The sequence below is a fragment of the Cydia strobilella genome, chromosome 25 (assembly GCF_947568885.1).
Source record: "Cydia strobilella chromosome 25, ilCydStro3.1, whole genome shotgun sequence".
NCBI lineage: Eukaryota > Metazoa > Arthropoda > Insecta > Lepidoptera > Tortricidae > Cydia > Cydia strobilella.
Window position 1 is genome coordinate 5,022,789 of NC_086065.1, and position 19,946 is coordinate 5,042,734.

General features: G+C 38.6%; 2 protein-coding genes and 1 pseudogene across 2 annotated transcripts; 1 reads left to right on the forward strand and 2 right to left on the reverse strand.

Moving 5' to 3' along the window:
- Window positions 1-3,543: 3,543 nt before the first annotated feature.
- Window positions 3,544-4,141, reverse strand: LOC134752658 (late histone H2B.L4-like). The gene has a single exon (XM_063688331.1). It carries the CDS (start codon window positions 4,061-4,063, stop codon window positions 3,662-3,664), a length of 402 nt encoding a protein of 133 aa, XP_063544401.1. The 5' UTR covers window positions 4,064-4,141; the 3' UTR covers window positions 3,544-3,661.
- Window positions 4,142-4,968: 827 nt separating this feature from the next.
- On the reverse strand, window positions 4,969-5,470 carry LOC134752654 (late histone H2B.L4-like; annotated as a pseudogene).
- A 5,877-nt stretch (window positions 5,471-11,347) lies between these two features.
- Window positions 11,348-17,101, forward strand: LOC134752682 (uncharacterized). Its single transcript, XM_063688359.1, has 4 exons — window positions 11,348-13,010; window positions 14,514-14,673; window positions 16,030-16,150; window positions 16,878-17,101. Exons 1-4 carry the CDS (start codon window positions 11,896-11,898, stop codon window positions 17,099-17,101), a joined length of 1,620 nt encoding a protein of 539 aa, XP_063544429.1. The 5' UTR covers window positions 11,348-11,895.
- Window positions 17,102-19,946: the final 2,845 nt, after the last annotated feature.

Sequence of the window (19,946 nt, forward strand, 5' to 3'; positions counted from 1 at the left end):
CACTCTTGACCATCGTTTAACCGCCCACCGGCCGACCTGCATAAGGAATGATCTCTATCTCGATCTCTTCTATGGGATGATTATGTAATGATAGCACAGGGCTGACACGCTATACATAAAAAACCGGCCAAGTGCGAGTCGGACTCGCGCACGAAGGGTTCCGTACCATTACGGAAAAAACAGCAAAAAAACACGTTTGTTGTATGGGAGCCCCATTTAAATATTTATATTATTCTTTTTTTAGTATTTGTTGTTATAGCGGCAACAGAAATACATCATCTGTGAAAATTTCAACTGTCTAGCTATCACGGTTCATGAGATACAGCCTGGTGACAGACAGACAGACGGACGGACAGCGGAGTCTTAGTAATAGGGTCCCGTTTTTACCCCTTGGGTACGACCCTAAAAATCACTTGCGTTTCTATGTGTGAACAGCACGTCTGTACACGGGGCAGGCGTGTGAGTAAGTTGCTTAAAAATAGTTGTACTGAGCGGCCGGCGAACGGCCGTCAACCTGCTGTCGCGGGGCGAGGTAATTCGAGTCGGGGCGGGGCGGGGCGTGGCCGTTCTGTATGATAATACTATTATTTATTCTGTGCAGATAGTTTTTAACCATTCATATGTGTATGATGCTCAAAAGTCGTGGGTTCAAAACCTTGTTGTGCTAAGTAGATTTTGTAGAAAAAACTCGTTCTAAAAAATGGCTAAAATATGACTAATAAAAATTTAGTCAGAATCATACACAGACAAGGGTAATGGTGCATGCGTTCGCATCGACGGCCGGACGCAACGCAACTGAGGCGTGCGCAAGCGGCGCGCTTGTATTTACGCAGCGGTTAGAGCGAGATAGAAGACAGGGCGTGCTACTCTCAACAGCAACCTAGTGAGATGCTCCGCGGAAGGGTAATCCTGAATTGCTTTATTTTCCACTACCCACTTCATGTATCCGGCGATTGTGAGCGGGATAAAAGATATGCCATCGCTAGAGGCGCGATTTACGTCAAAGGGTAGATTAGATTCTACAGTTCTAAAGATACCCATTTTTTTGATTTCATTATTCAACTAACCGCTGTTGACTTTACTCCACACTTCCTTCTGCACCACTTGCACTTTGGACTCTTGCATTGGATGCCAACGAGGTAAAATACATCGTCACGTGATTCTATCGGCGAATTCCCGCGATCTCAACGTTTCGAACATCTGCATATCGATAGGGACCCCTAAGAATATCAAATTATTATCGATATTGCGTCACAATGATCGACCGCTGCACGAAGTGGCCTGAGGCAATAAGTACGCGACATAACAGCTGAAGTTGTCGCTAAAGTCTGTACGAGCACTGGATTACGAGCTTTGAATGTCCGCTACGCATCACGACAGATAATCAAGGTCGTTCCTTCGAGTCAAATCTTTTCAACGCTCTCCTGAAGAAACTTGGGACCACTAGAATTCGTACCACCGTGAATTCGCAAGTGGAAAGGCTCCACCGCACCTTGAAAGCCGCTCTTATGGCAAGGGGCGAAGGTTCAAGATGGTTAGCGGATGGGAGATAAGCGGGAGTTAGAGAGACAATTGTTCAGTCTCGTCCACTTGGATGGGGGAAGCCAAAGAGTCAACATCTTGATGGTAACGGGTGAGCAAAGTTAAAGAGGTACCTCCATTTTATAATTGTAAATTATTTATACGTCAAAGTTCCGAAGAAAGCGCTCAAGTCTCCATAGCGCTTTCTTCGGAACTTCAGCTGTCAGCAGCAAATGACCGGGTTTTTACAGGGGTTAGGAGAAATGCGTCAGCCAATCACCAAAGAGAACAGCTTATCCTCGTAATCATTGAATGATTTGTCGGGTAGAATAAAATATGCCGTTCTAAACTACCCACACGTTCTTCACATGCTATTTTATGCTGTCTAAAGTTAATTTGTATAGAACTTTCGTTTCATATTCCGATTTGAAGTACCTACCTATTCATTTAAAATGTTTTTACCTAAACCTATCTGCAAGCAATCACGTCACATAAAATTCAGGCATATGGACATAGTACGCATGTATTTAGTCCTTAGGGTGTAGTAATAGTAGTAAAAATGTTTACACATTTGCTTCTTAAGAGCCCATGAACGGGCCCACTAGCGCCACTGCAAAATAATTGTGATTATTTAAATTTAACTACAGATATTTTAGAAAGGGGGCCGCTATGCCCGCTATGTACTATATTTTGTATTTAAGTACCTTTTGAATACATTATAATATGAAATAAAACTATGAAAACGGATTATATCGCGTATATTGAATTTATAATACATCCCGACGTTTCGAACCCTTTACAGCGTTCGTGGTCAACGGGTGACACCCGATAATATACGAGTACGCGATATAATCCGTTTTCATAGTTTTATTTCATGAGTAACTATCGCGGTAACCGAAGACAATATTATACATTATAATAGTTTTGACGTTGCTGGATTCGTCAATCCGTGCGTCCAAAGTTAAAACGGCCGTTTTTGTTTTGATCTACGAATCCAGCAATATAAAAACTAGTTTGATGTATTCAAAAGGTACTTCAATACGAAATACAGTATGTAGCGGCCCCCTTTTTAGGGTTCCGTAGCCAACCGTTCATTTACTTACCAAGTTTCAACGTATACTGTTGAAACTTGGTAAGTAAATGTATTCTGTGAACGGCATTAAGATTTTTATACAAAAATAGAAAAAAACAATAAATTTTGGGGGTTCCCCATAGAACTGAAACTCAAAAAAATTTTTTTCATCAAACCCATACGTGTGGGGTATCTATATGGATAGGTCTTCAAAAATTATATTGAGGTTTCTAATATCATTTTTTTCTAAACTGAATAGTTTGCGCGAGAGACACTTCCAAAGTGGTAAAATGTTCCCCCTCCCCCCCTGTAACTTCTAAAATAAGAGAATGATAAAACTAAAAAAATATATGATGTACATTACCATGCACACTTCCACCGAAAATTAGTTTGAACGTCATAAATCGTAAACCGCAATTTACCTTTAATTCAATCAACTCAAATATAAAAGTGGGGGCTCCCATACAACGGACGTGATTTTTTTGCCTTTTTTTGCGTAATGGTACGGAACCCAGGTCGCGAGTCCGACTCGCACTTGGCCGGGATTTTAAATGTCTATCGTTAAATTTAAATAATCACAATTATATAGCTGAGCAGTGGCACTAGTGAGCAGTGAGTGAAAAATAAATTCTACAAATAAAATAAAAAATTCGTTCGTCAAATTAACTGTGGACCAGATATCTCTTCTCGCGGAGCCCCGCCCCAGAGGCTTTGCGGAGCCCTAGGGGTCCGCGATGGACACTTTGAGAATGGCTGCCAGTGTAAATAAGCATGCTCATTACTAGTAATGTGGTGACACACTTGCTTTTAATGAGCACTTGCTCAATAAAAGCATGCTTTCGTGCTAGTAATGAGCACGTCTGTCCGTACCTTTAGGCCAAAAAGGCTTGCATTATTAAATTGTGTTATTGGAACGATCAATCGACTCTGTGTTTAGTAGAAACAGACAATTGCGGCCCTAAAAAGGGCCATTCATGTCAACAATTGCAAATAAATATAATTAAATTTAAATATCGAATAAATAGAAATAGAAATAATGAATAGATTTAATTAACACATTAACTAAAATTAATAACTTTGGCTGTTCGAGTTGTTCTTGTATTTTCGGAGCGCTTTCTCCCCCTCCAGCACTGCGTGCTTTCCTAGCTCGCCAGGAATAAGTAGTTTTGTGGCCGTTCGTATTTCGTTCTCGCTCAAAGTAGTCTTCTTTCCGTGTGCTATGAGTCTTCCAGCTTCACAAGCGATTCGTTCTATGATATCGTTGACGAAATCATTCATGATCATGATGCTTTTTCTTGAGATTCCGACGTTGATTTCTATATGTGTTTTTAATACTTTGAAGAGGTATATTGCGAAGCTGTCGTAGTTCTTTCTTGACATCTTCTTGCCGGCTTTCTTTTTCTTCGGGATCAGACCCCCTGCAGGTTCCATGGACTTGAGCGCTTTCTTAGGAACTTTTACGGGAGCCATTTTTTGTATATTTGTGTTAAGTTTACAATTTACGATTATGACTAGTGATATTCAGAATATTTCGCGTATTAAGCTGTCAGTAGCAAATGACTGTGTTTTTATAGGGCTTAGGAGAAATGCGCCAGCCAATCACGAAAGCGAACAGTTTGTCCTCGTAATCATTGAATGATTTGTCGGGTAGAATAAAATATGCCGTTCTAAACTACCCACACGTTCTTCACATGCTATTTTATGCTGTCTAAAGTTAATTTGTATAGAACTTTCGTTTCATATTCCGGTTTAAGTACCTATATACCTATTCATTTAAAATATTTTTACCTAAACCTTTATCTGCAAGCAATCACGTCACATAAAATCCATGCGTCCAAAGATAAAACTGCCGTTTTTATTTTGAGTTCATAAGTATATCTACGAATCCAGCAACATAAAAACTAGCTTGATGTATTCAAAAGGTACTTAAATACAAAATACAGTACGTAGCGGCCCCCTCTTTTAAATATCTATCGTTAAATTTTAATAATCACAATTATTTACCAGTGGCGCTAGTGAGAGCACGTTGATGGGCTCTTAAGTCGTTGGTGACAAATAAAAATGATATGATGTAAAATACAAAAAAATAAAAAATACGTTCGTCAAATAAACTATGGACCAGAGACTTCTTCTCGCGGAGCCCCCACAGGGGCTTTGCGAAGCCCTAGGGGTCCGCGGAGCACACTGAGAATGGCTGCCATAGTCTATCACGTGCGCGTGGTATTGTCGTAGCGCTCGCTCTTCGTGTTAATCCTACAGGGGCAGTTAAGTGATCACTTGTCAGATTCACCAGGTAAGCCAAAAAGGCTTGATTAAATTGTGTTATGGAACGATCGATCGACTATATGCTTAGTAGAAACAGACTATTTCGGCCCTAAAAGGGCCATTCATGTCAACAATTGCAAATAAAAATAATCAAATTTAAATATCGACTTAACACATTAACTAAAATCAATAACTCTGGCTGTTCGAGTTGTTCTTGTAGTTTCGGAGCGCTTTCTCCCTCTCCAGCAATGCGTGCTTTCCTAGCTCGCCAGGAATGAGTAGTTTTGTGGCCGTTCGTATTTCGTTCTCGCTCAAAGTAGTCTTCTTTCCGTGTGCTAATAAGTCTTCCAGCTTCCCAAGCGATTCGTTCTATGATATCGTTGACGAAATCGTTCATGATTATGATGCTTTTTCTTGAGATTCCGACGTTGATGTCTGTACATGATTTTAATACTTTGAAGAGGTATATTGAGAAGCTGTCGTAGTTCTTTCTTGACATATTCTTGCCGGCTTTCTTCTTTTTCGGGATCAGACTCCCTGCAGGTTCCATGGACTTGAGCGGTTTCTTTGGAACTTTGACGGGAGCCATTTTGTTTTTATATTTGTGTTTAGTTTACAATATACGATTAAGCTGTCAGCAGCAAATACCCGAGTTTTTATAGGGCTTAGGAGAAATGCGCCAGCCAATCAGGAAAGCTAACAGTTTATCCTCGTAACAATTGAATGATTTGTAAGGTAGAATAAAAATATGCAGTTCTTAACTACCCACAGTCATAACAAGTTATTTTATGCTTTCTAAAGTTAATTTTGTATGTGCATATTTTCGTTTCATGTATTCCCATTTCAGAATTAATATAAAATGACCAAAGAGGATATACTAGGATAGAGCGGTACTGTCATAGTAAATTTTTTAGCCACAGTAAAGTCACTGCCATCTATCGACACACGATTAAAACTAAAAATTAAGATGTATAATACTATATAACACTGTTACAAATTCTACTATGACAGTACCGCTCTATAATATTATATCCTCTTTGGTTTGAGTTTATTGCACCAAAATTATACATTTTACATACATGTAAAACTACAAAGAAATTTTAAAGAAAAATAGAAACAGGTAACAACAGGCGGTCTTATCGGTAAAAAGCGAAAATAAATAATAAAAAATATTTTTTTTTTATGAAATAGGAGGCAAACGAGCAGACGGATCACCTGATGGTAAGCGATTACCGCCGCCCATGGACACCCGCAACACCAGAGGGGTTGTAAGTGCGTTGCCGGCCTTTAAGATGGGAGTACGCTCTTTTCTTGAAGGTTTGAAGGTCATATCGGTCCGGAAATACCGCAGGCGACAGTTCATTCCACAGTTTAGCTGTGCGAGGCAGGAAGTTTCTAGAGAAACGCACAGTTGAGGACTGCCAACCATCTAAGTGGTAAGGATGGTAATGTTGTCGCGTAGGGCGATGGCGAAAAGAAGCGGCAGGGATAAATATAGGTAAATGTCTATGCTGTCGAAATCGCTGCCAACTTAGCCTGGTCTGACTTTAAAAAATAAAAGTTACGCAGACGTCAGCGAATATGTCAGTGTCAAACTGGTGGTAGCCGTACTGGTACATACTTATCTTAATGAGAGGTGTCAAACCGTCTTGAATATGTGATGTGACGTCATTAACGTAAAAGTGCATATAATGTCCATACACAAAACGACTCATCTTAGTAACCTATTCTTATCTGTTACGTCCTTTTGACTTTAACACCGATGTTTACTATGAATGGATTTGGGGATGGTGCGCACTGCGCACGCGCCAGTAACGGTCGCGAGCAGCTGCGCGCGCAGCTGCGGCCAGGGGTCGCGCACTGATGGCAAATGGCAAGGGATAGAAATTCCAAAATCCAATGTATCGTACAGATGTAGTGCATATAATTTTTTTGCCATCGTATTTTCTCGGAAACGTTCGTATTTGTCATGCTACTTCAGTCAACCTCAGTACTTATTGTACTGAGACTGACTGAAATAGCATAACACGTTCGTGCGTTTCCGTGAAAATACGATGGTAAACAATTATGCAGTACCTACATCTGTACGGGTCTACGGGTTGTTCTTGCCACTACACTTCTAAGACACAACTGTGATTTATTAAAACATACCTGACTACCTGTGTGGCGCGGTGTGGCCTTTTTTGCCGTCTCTAAGCTATTGAACGACATCCATACTTAATATTATCATAGAGTAACTGATACTAGAGTGGTACTGTCATAGTAAATTTTGTAACCCCAAGAAATTCACTGCCATCAGTCGACACACTTTAAAACTAAAAATGAAGATTTATAAAAATACGATAGAATGTATTTAAATATAGATAAATGATTTTTTTTATTTGCATTAATTATTTTTATGATTTTGACCCATGTTCTTTCACTGATATGCGTTAAAATGGTTAAATAACAAACGAAACCGTCAACGCCATCTATACGACTGTAGGCCAAAACTAGTAGCGCCCGCTGAACGAGAATCAAATTTTCTTGATTTTCGAGTTTCGAGGCACATTTTTCCTTAGACTGTATCCATCTATTACGGAGTTATATCTATCTTTGATATTATAAATGCGAAAGTCTGTCTGTCTGTGTGCTCAAATTGAATGATTGCTATCACACTTCCAGGCGCTAAACTTACTCTAGCTGCGGTTAGTGATTCCACGCAGACGAAGTCGCGGGCAAAAGTTAGTTTAGAAATAATCGCCAATGTTCCGTGTCATTTAAATGTTATTGTATTTATTAAGTAATTAACTAACTAATATGGCTCAGCGACGCAAAGAAGGGCTTGGCCTCCGAAACGGAAGCACTCCACTTTTCCCATTCCTGCGCCGTTTCCTGCCAATTATCGGCTTGAAGCTGACGCAGATCCGCTTCTACACTGTCTCCCCAGCAGTATCTGGGCCGACCTACCGAGCGGCCACCAGTCGGTCTTCCCAAGTGCGCCCTTAAGTAATAAGTAATTATAGAAGATTTATCATATCGGGGATTTATTCGACTCCGCCGTAGTAGGTCTCCTATACCTTTCTAAAGAAAGGATGCTGAGCACGAGGAATTAAGGAGGCTAAGCGTCCTTCCTTCGCACACCGTCAAATAAATTTCGTGCATAACTTTTGAGAAACTCTTTACAAAATTCAATTACGAATTCCGGTTTACAGACGCAGTTGATGACATCTTCTGGCAGTTAATTGGGTAAAAATTCTTTTCGTTGTCTTGTTTCTGACCACTGTTAAGCTTGTATTTCCGTCTAATATCAAATAAATACATAATGTCGAGTGCTATCGCATGTCTTTCTAAGTGTAGATTATATTTTACATGAGAAAAATTAAAAACTAAATTTCATCTTATACAAAAAGCTACACTCCGTCACATTTATTGGTAACAAAAAACCAGAACGATAAGAATTTTGACCCGTTTGCTACTTTGGACTGTTAGTTGGCAAGAGGATGCAAAATCCTCGGCGTCCGGAAATTTCATTGAAATCCAAATTGCCGTTTACGTGTGAAGGAGGAACAAATTACCAAACATCGAAATATCCAATCATACAAACTTTCACGTTGATTTCTTCATACAGTCGTTATACAAAAAAGGTTGTCGATCGCTGTCCCGCATGCGCGGGCGCCTAGATTATCGATCGTCTCCTGTTTCACAAAGGACCAATATCGCGACCTTGGCGCCTTGGCGGTAGCCCGAATGACAATAATATTGACAACCATGTTTTAATATAAGAGTCCCCGGCAAGCTTGGCCGAATTTCACCTTCCCATACAAACGAACTACGTCACCGATTATAATAGTTCTTACCCTTAGCCATGATTGACCATATATGTATAGTTTAACGGGGTTACCCTCATCTGGCAGAATATTATTTCTCAGAAATACCACTTCGCATAGCACGTATCGCAGAAAACTTTAAAACGAATGATACTTTCGCATAAATATATATACTCACAGTATAGTCACAGCCATAATAGTAATTTCGCGTAATATTCATTTGGCAGAATCATAGAGTAACTTATACTAGAGCGGTACTGTCATAGTAAATTTTGTAACCCCAGTAAATTCACTGCCATCTGTCGACACACTTTAAAACTAAAAATGAAGATTTATAAAAATACGATAAAATGTATTTAAATATATATAAATGATTTTTTTTTATTTGCATTAATTATTTTTATGATTTTGACCCATGTTCTTTCACTGATATGCGTTTAAATTGTTAAATAACAAACGAAACCGTCAACGCCATCTATACGACAGTAGGCCAAAACTAGTAGCGCCCTCTGAACGAGAATCAAATTTTCTTGATTTTCGAGGCACGTTTTTTCCTTAGACTGTATCCATCTATTACGGAGTTATATCTATCTTTGGCAGAATTTACTAAGTGGGTTAGGTTAAGGTTTTCTGCCAAATAATACTATGCGAAAAGAAATTCTGCAAAGTAATATGCGAAAGGTAATTCTCCCAAACGACATTTCTGCCAAGTAACATTATGCAATACAAATATTATTATTATTATTATTATTATATTGTTTAATACACTAGCAGCTGAAAGCTGATGCGTGTATATCACTGCACTTGTTTTTTTTTTACTATTAGGTCTATTAGTGTTCATTTTGTTAGTTGTTTTAAGTGTTTGTCAAGTCTGTTTTTAAAGGTGTTCACTGAAGGAGCACATATCACTGCTTCTGGTAATTTATTCCACTCGCGTACGACGCGGTTTGATAGAAAGTGCTTCCTAGGATTGCTTGTGCTGGGAACTCGAATAATCTTTAAGCTGTGGCCTCTTAGACGATTATTCTCGCTCATAACAAACAGGTCCTTTAGTTCAGGTAAGTCATAATGATCGTGTATGATCTTGAATGTTTCAATGAGGTCACCACGCTGTCTTCTTCGCTCCAGGGTTGTCAAGCCAAGATTGGCAAGCCTTTGGTCATATGGCTTATTACGTAATCCATATACCATCTTAGTTGACCTGCGTTGCACCTTATATAAAATAAATAAATAATAAATATAAAAAATAAATAAATAATAAATAAATATAATAAATATGTGTTAAAAAACTTTCTGCAAAACAATAGGGAACCCACGTCACGCTATCGAATGTACTATACAGTGTAGTCTTGAATATCTGTATCCCTTTAGTGTAGTCTACACTATAGGGATACAGATATTCATGCTCACATAACCTGCATTGCAATGTATGTACAGTCGCCATCAGATATATCGGAGCGGCCGAGGTGCTCAAAAATATCTGAACACGCACTTATTACGCCTTGACAATAGAGGCGTATTCAGATATTTGTGAGCACCTTGCTCGCCCCGATATATCTGATGGCGACTGTACCTACATAGTACAGTCGAAACTTAAACTAAGAACCAAATGGTCACCCTCGGTTAGCCGCCCCTCATCTATAAAACTTGCAATTTTATTAATATGAATATTTTGCAACTTTGTCGCACCAGCTTCAACAGCTTGGCAATAAATGCATCAGTTAAACAACTGAAAGCAGTTATAGTGACAAGGTGCTAAAATGGTCAGGGATATTACAACTGACCGTACTGACCTCTGCCCTAGTGTGAGTGAGAAAGAAGAGTGAGAGAGACAGATAGATGCATCTGCGCGGCAGGTGAGGATGTGCATGGCTGGTTGTTTTTGTGTTCCATATGACTGGACACCACCAAAAACTTGTAAACATAAACCTAGTAGTCAGACGTAGCTTGACAGTGACAAAGTGTGGAGTGTCACGATACTCACGATGGACGTCAAATTTGTATGAAATCATGACGATTAGTGACATTTCACACTTGGTTCTGCCAGTCAGTGCAGAAATTAGCTGAGACGAACCAGGTAGAGTTAGACGAAGAAAAGTCTGCAGCGATTTTGATAGCATACGCAGTGCAAGTGTTATTTTAAACGTCAAACTTCTATGAAATTATGACGTATAAATAACACTTGCACTGCGTGTGCTATCAAAATTGCTGCAGACTTATCTTGGTCTAACTCTAAGTGTAGGTCGATTCACGAAAGGTGGCGCAGATTTTGTAGAATCTCATCTACCTAGAGCTGACCTAGGTAATTGTAGGGTTTCTTTAATTATTTACATACCTATACAAACGACAGATACATAGGTAAATATATACTTTCGATTGCAAAGCAACTTCTCTTATCGAAAAGTCAAGTAAAACCTGCACTTGCAGAATAATATTACACATACACAACTTGACATACCTACAAACGGTCGCCGTTTTAAAAACCCTACTTAAGGACCCCTAAGGCATTCCCTCTGTGTTTCCGCTCACCGGGCTCATTCAATAATTGCACAACAGACAGACACAACGACACAATAACAATAGCTGGCTATGCTGAAACCAACCTTATGTGAATTTCACACGACTCAAAACGAAATGAACGAAATACTACTTACATCCGTTTGAAATCGAATACGAATATAAAAGCATAACAGGTACAGTATCAATTTAAAATCAATCTTATTGTTGAGTTAGTAGGATATGAATTGGTTTAACGGTCGTTTTATTTGAATTTCGAATAGCGCGTGCCATAAGGGTGCGCGTACGCCGCGACCCCAAGTTTTTTTGAAATAGGTACAGTTGACGGTTATCCGTTGAACGAGACATACGTGTACATTATTAATAATTATGAAGTAATAATAATATAGTGAAGTAATAATATAGGCTAGAAAAAGTATACCTAAACAGATTAAGAAAGGTGTACGTAAGTGAATATTTTAATAAGTTTAAAAAGTGAAGTGTAAAAGTTGCGTTCTTAAAAAGTGATCGTTAAATTTTGAAAAAGTGAACGGGAAAGTCAAGTGTTTACGAGATCTTATGTAATAGGTGAAACATTGTGACTTTGTAATAATAATAAAGCAAGTAATAAAAGGACGAGAGCACAATACCTTAACGGTCATGCTTTGAAGCACACCCCTTTCTAAGAAACTCAACGGAACCACGCACTCGGGGAAACCTTACGCTTATAATATGGATTCGCCTAAAATAGTATATAAATATTACTCAAACCCGGCCTTTTGCGGGCAGAGCGAAGCTTACACAAAATATGTCAAAAGTCCGGACAGAAGAATGTCTCCGCTAGGCGGGAATTCGCCAAGAAAAGTCGAATACAGCAACAGGATACTGAGGACAGATATTTCTGATAATCCTTTAAGGATATCGCCAGCAGGCGCTATGAGAAACAGAGATGAGCCTCCAGAATTGCCGCCGAAACCGCCGAAGTTCCAAAAACAGTTCCATAGGCAGTCTTCTTTGATGTGCAAGCCTACACGAACTCCAGTCAGATGTAGGACAAGGAGTGAAGACTTGGAAATGGCACAATTTAAATTACAAAAGACTAAATACGATAGAAACGCTGAAAGGGATGATGGTTTGGAAGACAGCCGTGTTAAACACAGGTACGAAGTTATCAGAGACGATTTTGATGATCTAGCAGACTATTCTCCAACGAAAAAGAGGATAATAGAAGCGAATGCCAACGAAATAGAAGAATATAACGTCGACGCGCCAGATGAACACGAATTGAAAGAAATACCAACTGAAATTGTCAAGACTGTAAATGGAAAGACGCATAGATACGCAATAGTACCTTCAGACGATGACGAACCAGTTAAAAAAAACAGTGTTACCATATCAAGCCCTGTAATGACTAAAAAGAATATAATAGCGACACAGAAACTACATGAACTGCTATCTACGCCTAGGAAATTAAAGAGCTATGCCAGTCAACCGTCTGTAAGGATAACTCCTAATAAGGCTACAAGTCCAAATCGGTATACAGGAACTCCTCAAAAGATTACGCACAGTACACCTACTCATGGCGTTACTCCTTCAAAATCATGTGCTAACTTGACGTCTCCAAGAAATGCCACGTCTCCTATATCTCCAAAAGCTCAACAGAAGTTACATTACGGGACTCCAGAAGAGTTTGAAAGGCATGATGTGTTTGTGACTAGTTTTAGGGAGAAGAGTCGGGAGCGGAGTTTTGATATGGACAGGAGAGAAATAAGTAGGGAGAGTAGGAGGGATTATGAAAGAAGGAGTCCAAAGAAGGAGAAGAAGAGTACGGCGGTTATTGTTCCCAGGTAAGTACTTACCTAAAGTAGATTACTCGTACTTCTTTTTCGTGTATCAAATAGTAGATCAAGATAATGTTTAAATAATATTAATAACGGGTCACTCCGCAAAAACGTGAAGCGTGAAACGTGGCGAAGTAAGTATGTGAGTGACCCGTTATTAATATATTTAATATGTCTGTGTCTCACGGAAATTTTGTTATTAAGATAATGTTTGTTGATTTTGTTGTTGTAATAAACCGCGGGCCAGGAATAGATTACCATGACCAACATAATCCCGAGAATAAACTCGTTAAGTGGTTAAGGGCGATGTGTATTGAACCCTTGTAGACGTCAGCTGCCGCTCCATAGGTGGGTTGAGGAACGGCAGCCACCCAAACACGTCATTTTTTTGTAATCGCCTCCCGATAATTCAGTCGTCGTAAGGATGCCAGATTCTCAATAGAATCTTATAAAAATGTTCCAAGCTAGTGCAATCATCAGAGGCTTACGTACTAACTAAACGCGGATACACCTAATAAATGTCATTAAGGATCTGAATTAAGTAAGGTGTGTGCATTAAGTGACTAAGTCATTTAGGATTCTGAATTAAGTAAGATGTCTGAATTAAGTAATTTAGTATTTAAAGGGATTACCCTCAAGGAAAAAATCAAGAGGTTCTTGACCACTCGCCAGGGCCACCTGTATCCGCCATTTTTTTTAATAGGGCGTACGATGAGTATAATAATGATGAGGATAATTGGCACCTGACATTGCAACATAGACAGATGCTCAGATGCTAATCTGCTGCATACCTACGCAACTAGTTCTTGTCCCGTATAATTAGACCTCTAACTAATAGTACTACCGTACAGAAAATTCACTCCTTCACAAAAGTTAGATTTAGGTATAAAATTATTCCTATACTCGCCGCCTGCAACCGTGAATCTTCTTTGCGCGCCGCAGTTTTATGACCGAGCTGTGAGTGTCGGCACGGGGTGTAGGGATTTTGTGAAACGACCAAGCAACATAATTATTTCGAAAGGTAAGGTGGGGTAAGGGTAACACTAACATTATTTTATTTTACTCGGAGCAAGACTAACAGTATGAGAATTCCTATACAGTTTTGAATTATTCACGGTTAGTTTCACTAGACTTATACGTTGAAATATCGGGAGCTCGAAAACAAAACAAAAGGTAATCACGGTCCATATCCCGGTTGATATAAGTCAAGTGATAGTCTTACCCCGGTGATAGTCTTGCCCCGCCTTACTTAAGGTGTTGTTTGGACTTGTAGAGTTACATGGCGTGCGTAGTTAAATTGAAAGCTTGGCTAAACATATGAGATTTAATAACTTTTTGACAGTGCGAGCCAATAAATATGGTCTTGTCTTGGCAACATTTTACATGAAAATGTTTTTGGTGTTAATATAAGTAATTTAGTATGGATAGTAAAAAATAAAATAAAATCATGAATTTGACATTATTCGTATACAAAACAACCATATCAAGTATTTTTTCCCACCGTTTCAGGGTAGCAGCACCACCATCAGTGTACTCCGAAGAGACATACAAATCCTTCAACAGCACGAAAACCATGAGCGCTGCCGCCGCGTCACTCACTATAGCAGCTTTGATGCTGACTCTGAGCGGTGGACTTACTACTGGACTTAGCTTTTATATGATGTATACGGTAAGGATCAACAAACACACACACATAGACAATCCATATGAAAACCATGAGCGCTGCCGCCGCGTCACTCACTATAGCAGCTTTGATGCTGGCTTTGAGCGGTGGACTTACTATTGGACTTAGCTTTTATATGATGTATACGGTAAGGATCAACAAACACACACACATAGACAATCCATATGAAAACCATGAGCGCTGCCGCCGCGTCACTCACTATAGCAGCTTTGATGCTGGCTCTGAGCGGTGGACTTACTACTGGACTTAGCTTTTATATGATGTATACGGTAAGGATCAACAAACACACACACATAGACAATCCATATGAAAACCATGAGCGCTGCCGCCGCGTCACTCACTATAGCAGCTTTGATGCTGGCTCTGAGCGGTGGACTTACTACTGGACTTAGCTTTTATATGATGTATACGGTAAGGATCAACAAACACACACACATAGACAATCCATATGAAAACCATGAGCGCTGCCGCCGCGTCACTCACTATAGCAGCTTTGATGCTGGCTCTGAGCGGTAGACTTACTATTGGACTTAGCTTTTATATGATGTATACGGTAAGAATCAAATAAACCTTAACTAGGTAGGGACTATTTAGTATCCATAAGTGTTGCCATAATATATATTGACGCTTACTTCGGCAACAGTAATACATCTGTTCAATTTTTCTTTCACAATTTTTTTTATGTCGCTGATAGTCGCCTGCTTAAGTTCAAAATAGTTTTTTTTTTTTTTTTGCTCATTGATACTTTTGATACCCGAACCAGCGAAATAATCTAAAATTGAACGACGAGCGTAGCGAGTAACGGAGAGAGAGAACTCAACATCCCTAGAGGATAAATACAACTTTAACTAAAGAATTAAGGTAGCTATTCCGAGCTTGTGTAGCGATACTTTGCAATCCCGCAATCCCAAATTGGTTCTTCTTTTTCTTTATATTTAAGAGCTGTGCTCTTGTCGGTGGAGCAATCTCCAACTCGTCCGGTCCTCTGCCAACTCCTTAACGCATTCACTGACAGGGGGCGTGGCCTAGGAACAAACTTGTATGACGGTGAACGCACATGTGCGTTGGGGGCAGTGAATGTGTTAACCTTCTGGTATGACAGGACCTGAACCTACGTACTGTATTTTGTTAGATTAATTTTGTTGCCCTCAACCAACGGTTTCCCGCGACTTTAACCAGATCGTCGGTCCATCTAGTCTTTTGGGCCTTCCCACGCTGCGTTGGTATGAGGGCAGCGAATGACCGCTCGTTGTGGAGATTCTTGGGGAGGCCTTTGTCCAGCAGTGGACGTCTTTCGGCTGAGATGATGATGATCATGATGAATTTTGTTGTTGTTTGCAGCTTGGCCGACGGTACTATCTAGACTTTGGAGTGCTCGCGGGCTTCACCTGTTTCCTTTTGGGGCTTTTAGGACTGCGCTCGCGCCGCCACCAGCTGCTGCCGAACAGGAACTACATTTCAGGTGGGTTGGCTACATTTCACGTCATAATTATGTAGAGTAAGTGTCCAAACACGCACGAAAAAAGTTAACTTTTTGAACGCCAAGAATCCTTAAATAAATGCCCATAAAATGCTATTTGAAGTAATGAAATGCTTGTATACCAATGATCCAACGACAACGGTGTTCGAAACTGCCACTGCCATACTTATAGAAAACCCCTAATCAAGATAAAGAATAATACGTGAATACGGGTACGTGAGGCCCGCCCGTCGTGACCGTTACTCACTCAGGCACTGTTAGTGCTTGAAAATAGAGACCTAGGCTCTCCAAAACATGTCGCGAGAGTGACTAAAAATACGTAAGCGAAACCGCTAAGTTAGCTAAGTTTGTATGTCTCACGATAGTTTAAATTTGACAGAGAATAATCGTTAGTTAAGTCACGTTAAGTGCTGTCCATGTTTTTCGTAACAACAACATTACTTGTTTTTTTTTTCATGAAGGGACTTTACAAACATTGGCATTTTGGCCTCTATTTAATCAACATTTTTTCACTACTAACATCGCTAAGACTATTTACACAATAAAATTCAGCGTTGCTAATAAACCAAGTTTTTACATGGTTTTTACCAGACATATCGTTATATCGTAAAATTATCGCGAAACTTTTCCTATAGCACTGTTCTAATCACCCTAAAAGAAAATGCTTTACAAATGCTTACCTCCCTAATATGGCCGTTCTTTTTTCCAGGCTACATCGTTCTCTCCTCCTTCTCCCTCCTCAGCGCCTTCGGTCTCCTCCTGCTCCTCTCGATCCAGCCCACGCCCGGGACGCCGCTCAGCGACATAACCTCAGGCGCCGTGTGCGCCGTGTCCGCATTATCGTTGTTCGTGGCGACCTTGGGAGTTTTAGCTTCGTACTGCTGTGCGAGAGATCCGCCGGATAATAGAGTAGGGACAGTGAGATGGCATTAGATAAGCACTAAGTGACATATAATATACCTTTTTCTACTCGTCGTTTTTAATGGTTGAATTAAGATTTCGTATACCAAGCTGTATTTGGGTACTTTTCATGTATGGGCTCCCAGCTCAACTATAATATTCATTTCGAAAAGGTTTAGTCAACTATAATGAATTTAACCAATCACGGGGCGCCGCGGTCTAGGGGAAAAGACAACAACGCGCGACTATTTCATAAGTAATACCTATTCATATATTATGCACGCGTTGATGTCTTTTGTACTACTGAGTTACTTACCTAATTTTCTTGAATTATTTAGGTTTTATAGTAGAAAAAGTATTATTTTAAGATGACTCGTAGAAAAAGTATTGTATACAATAGTGATATAATCAAGTTTTTCAATTATATCTCTCTACGGATTATATCGCGTATATTGAATTTATAATACATCCCGACGTTTCGAACCCTTTACAGCGTTCGTGGTCAACGGGTGACTGAGAAAAATACTACAAAGTTCCAAAATATCCACATACTAAAAACGCAACATAATTCAATATACTTACGCGATATAATCCGTTTTCATAGTTTTATTTCATGAGTAACTATCGCGGTTACCAAAGACAATATTATATCTCTCTATTATATCACGATTGTATAAAATACTATTACAGTACATCTGGTGCTCCATTAGCACACCCTGTGCTATAAGAAGCACATTACGTAACTACGTCGAAAATTAAAAGGGCCATATATACTGTGAAACGTACGATACACGTGCGAATAGGTAATTCGCAACTCGTGTCGATTTAAAACAATCCCTTCGGTCGTGTTTTAAGTCCCTGGCAAGCTCGGCCGAATTTCACCTTCCCATATAAATGGAGTTCCGTTCTCATTTTAAAACTACGTGTTGGATTGTAATAAAGCTTTGCACATACAATGATATGAGGTATATTTAGGTCTGAAATTAGTTTATATATCTCTAGTATATAAAACAATCGAAATAGAGCAAAAACAAGTTTTGTATGAAAAACTTAAATTCTCTGTATTTTTTTTACTATGATATCTTAAGCTACATAAACTAATTTCAGACCTAGATATACCTTATCCTATTGTAAGTACTAAGTTTCGGAGCAATCAAGATAGACGTTTTAAAATGAGAGCGTAACTACGTTTGTATGGAAAATCGAGCTTGCCGGGGATTTTTAAGCATATAGGTACGTACTTAACGTAAACTATTGGCAAAACTAGATCTAGACTTCTAGAACATGAATATTCAGATAATAGTAATACTGTAGATCTTTTAAAGATAAAGATGATGTTTTATTGGTCGGTATCGGTACCTACTTTATAAACTTAAAAATGATGTTTGTATAAATGTGAAAGAATTGAACAATTGTATTATAATAAGTTAGATTGGGCCTATGATGAGTATGATGATTGCATTTTATGCATTAAAATATCATAATTAAATCCATTATTAAAATATGGATATTCAGATAATAGTAATACTGCAGATCTTTTAAAGTTAAAGATGATGTTTTATTGGTCGGTACCTGCTTTATAAACCTAAAAATGATGTTTGTATAAATGTGAAAGAATTGAACAATAACAATAGTATTATAATAAGTTAGATTGGGCCTATGATGATTGCATTTTATGCATTAAGGTATCATAATTAAATCCATTATTAGAATACTGTACCTTTAAAAGATCTTTTAAAGTTAAAGATGACGTTTTATTGGTCGGTACCTACTTTAAAAACTTAAAAAGGATATTTATATAAATGTGAAAGAACTGAACAATAACAATATAGGTAGTATTTTAATAAGTTAGATTGAGCCTATGATGATTGCGTTTTAACCATACAGATAAAACACCCATCTTACTGACAATGACAAGTGTTTGCGTAACGACGGGTGCTTTTTCCAAGATGGTACACGAGATCATGATAGGCTTTAATAAGGCAATATATAGTTGGTCAAACCAAATTGTCAGTAAATAAGAACAAAAAAAACTATACTCATCCTTTTCTTTTGGGTGCTAGTACAGTGTAAGACACGTGTCTATGTTTGAAATGAAACAGTCATTTGACAAGCTATATGTGCTAACGAACGTCAACGTTTTATTTAGAATACCTATAGCCCCTATAGGTAGATAATGTACCTATTAATGGCTATACATAGTGATCTTGTTTGGTCTGACCTGACCATTGAGTTGAGGAGTGAATACGTAGGTCATGCTAAACAACTTTTACTATGAAGCCAACCACGAAATCGCAAAAAAAAACTGGTATTTCATAGAAAACACTGACATAAGTATTATAAGATACTTAGTATTTTTTTGCGTTTTCGTTGTGACCCATTATTGACTTCTAAAGGAATGGTCAGACATAACAAAATCACTGTATTTATGTTCGTCCAACATTTTTTATAAAAGTTGTGTATTTTAACTAGATGGCGCTATTTTTTTACCGTTTTGATGTTGTTTGGTTAACGCCATTTCGATTATGTCAATCATTTTCTATTGCCAAAGCCAAATTTTTCTCTGTATAATCGTTAAGAAATATAATAAAGTTTTATATTACACTAAAAATATGATATCTTATTGCACTACTTATTAACCTAATCATCTGGGTGAATCAACTTTTAAATATCCACATGATGAATTTATGGACTTATTTTTTTTTTCTTATATTCCATATTTCATTATTTTGTTTAAAAGATAATTTTCTATAATTTATAATTATGTATAGAGCAGAGCACTTTTTTTGCGAATTTAGTGAATTTTACTAAAAAAAGTTCACCAGCCTAAATCTGCTGTCCCCTGGACAACTATTTAAAATTATTTTTTTAACAAACC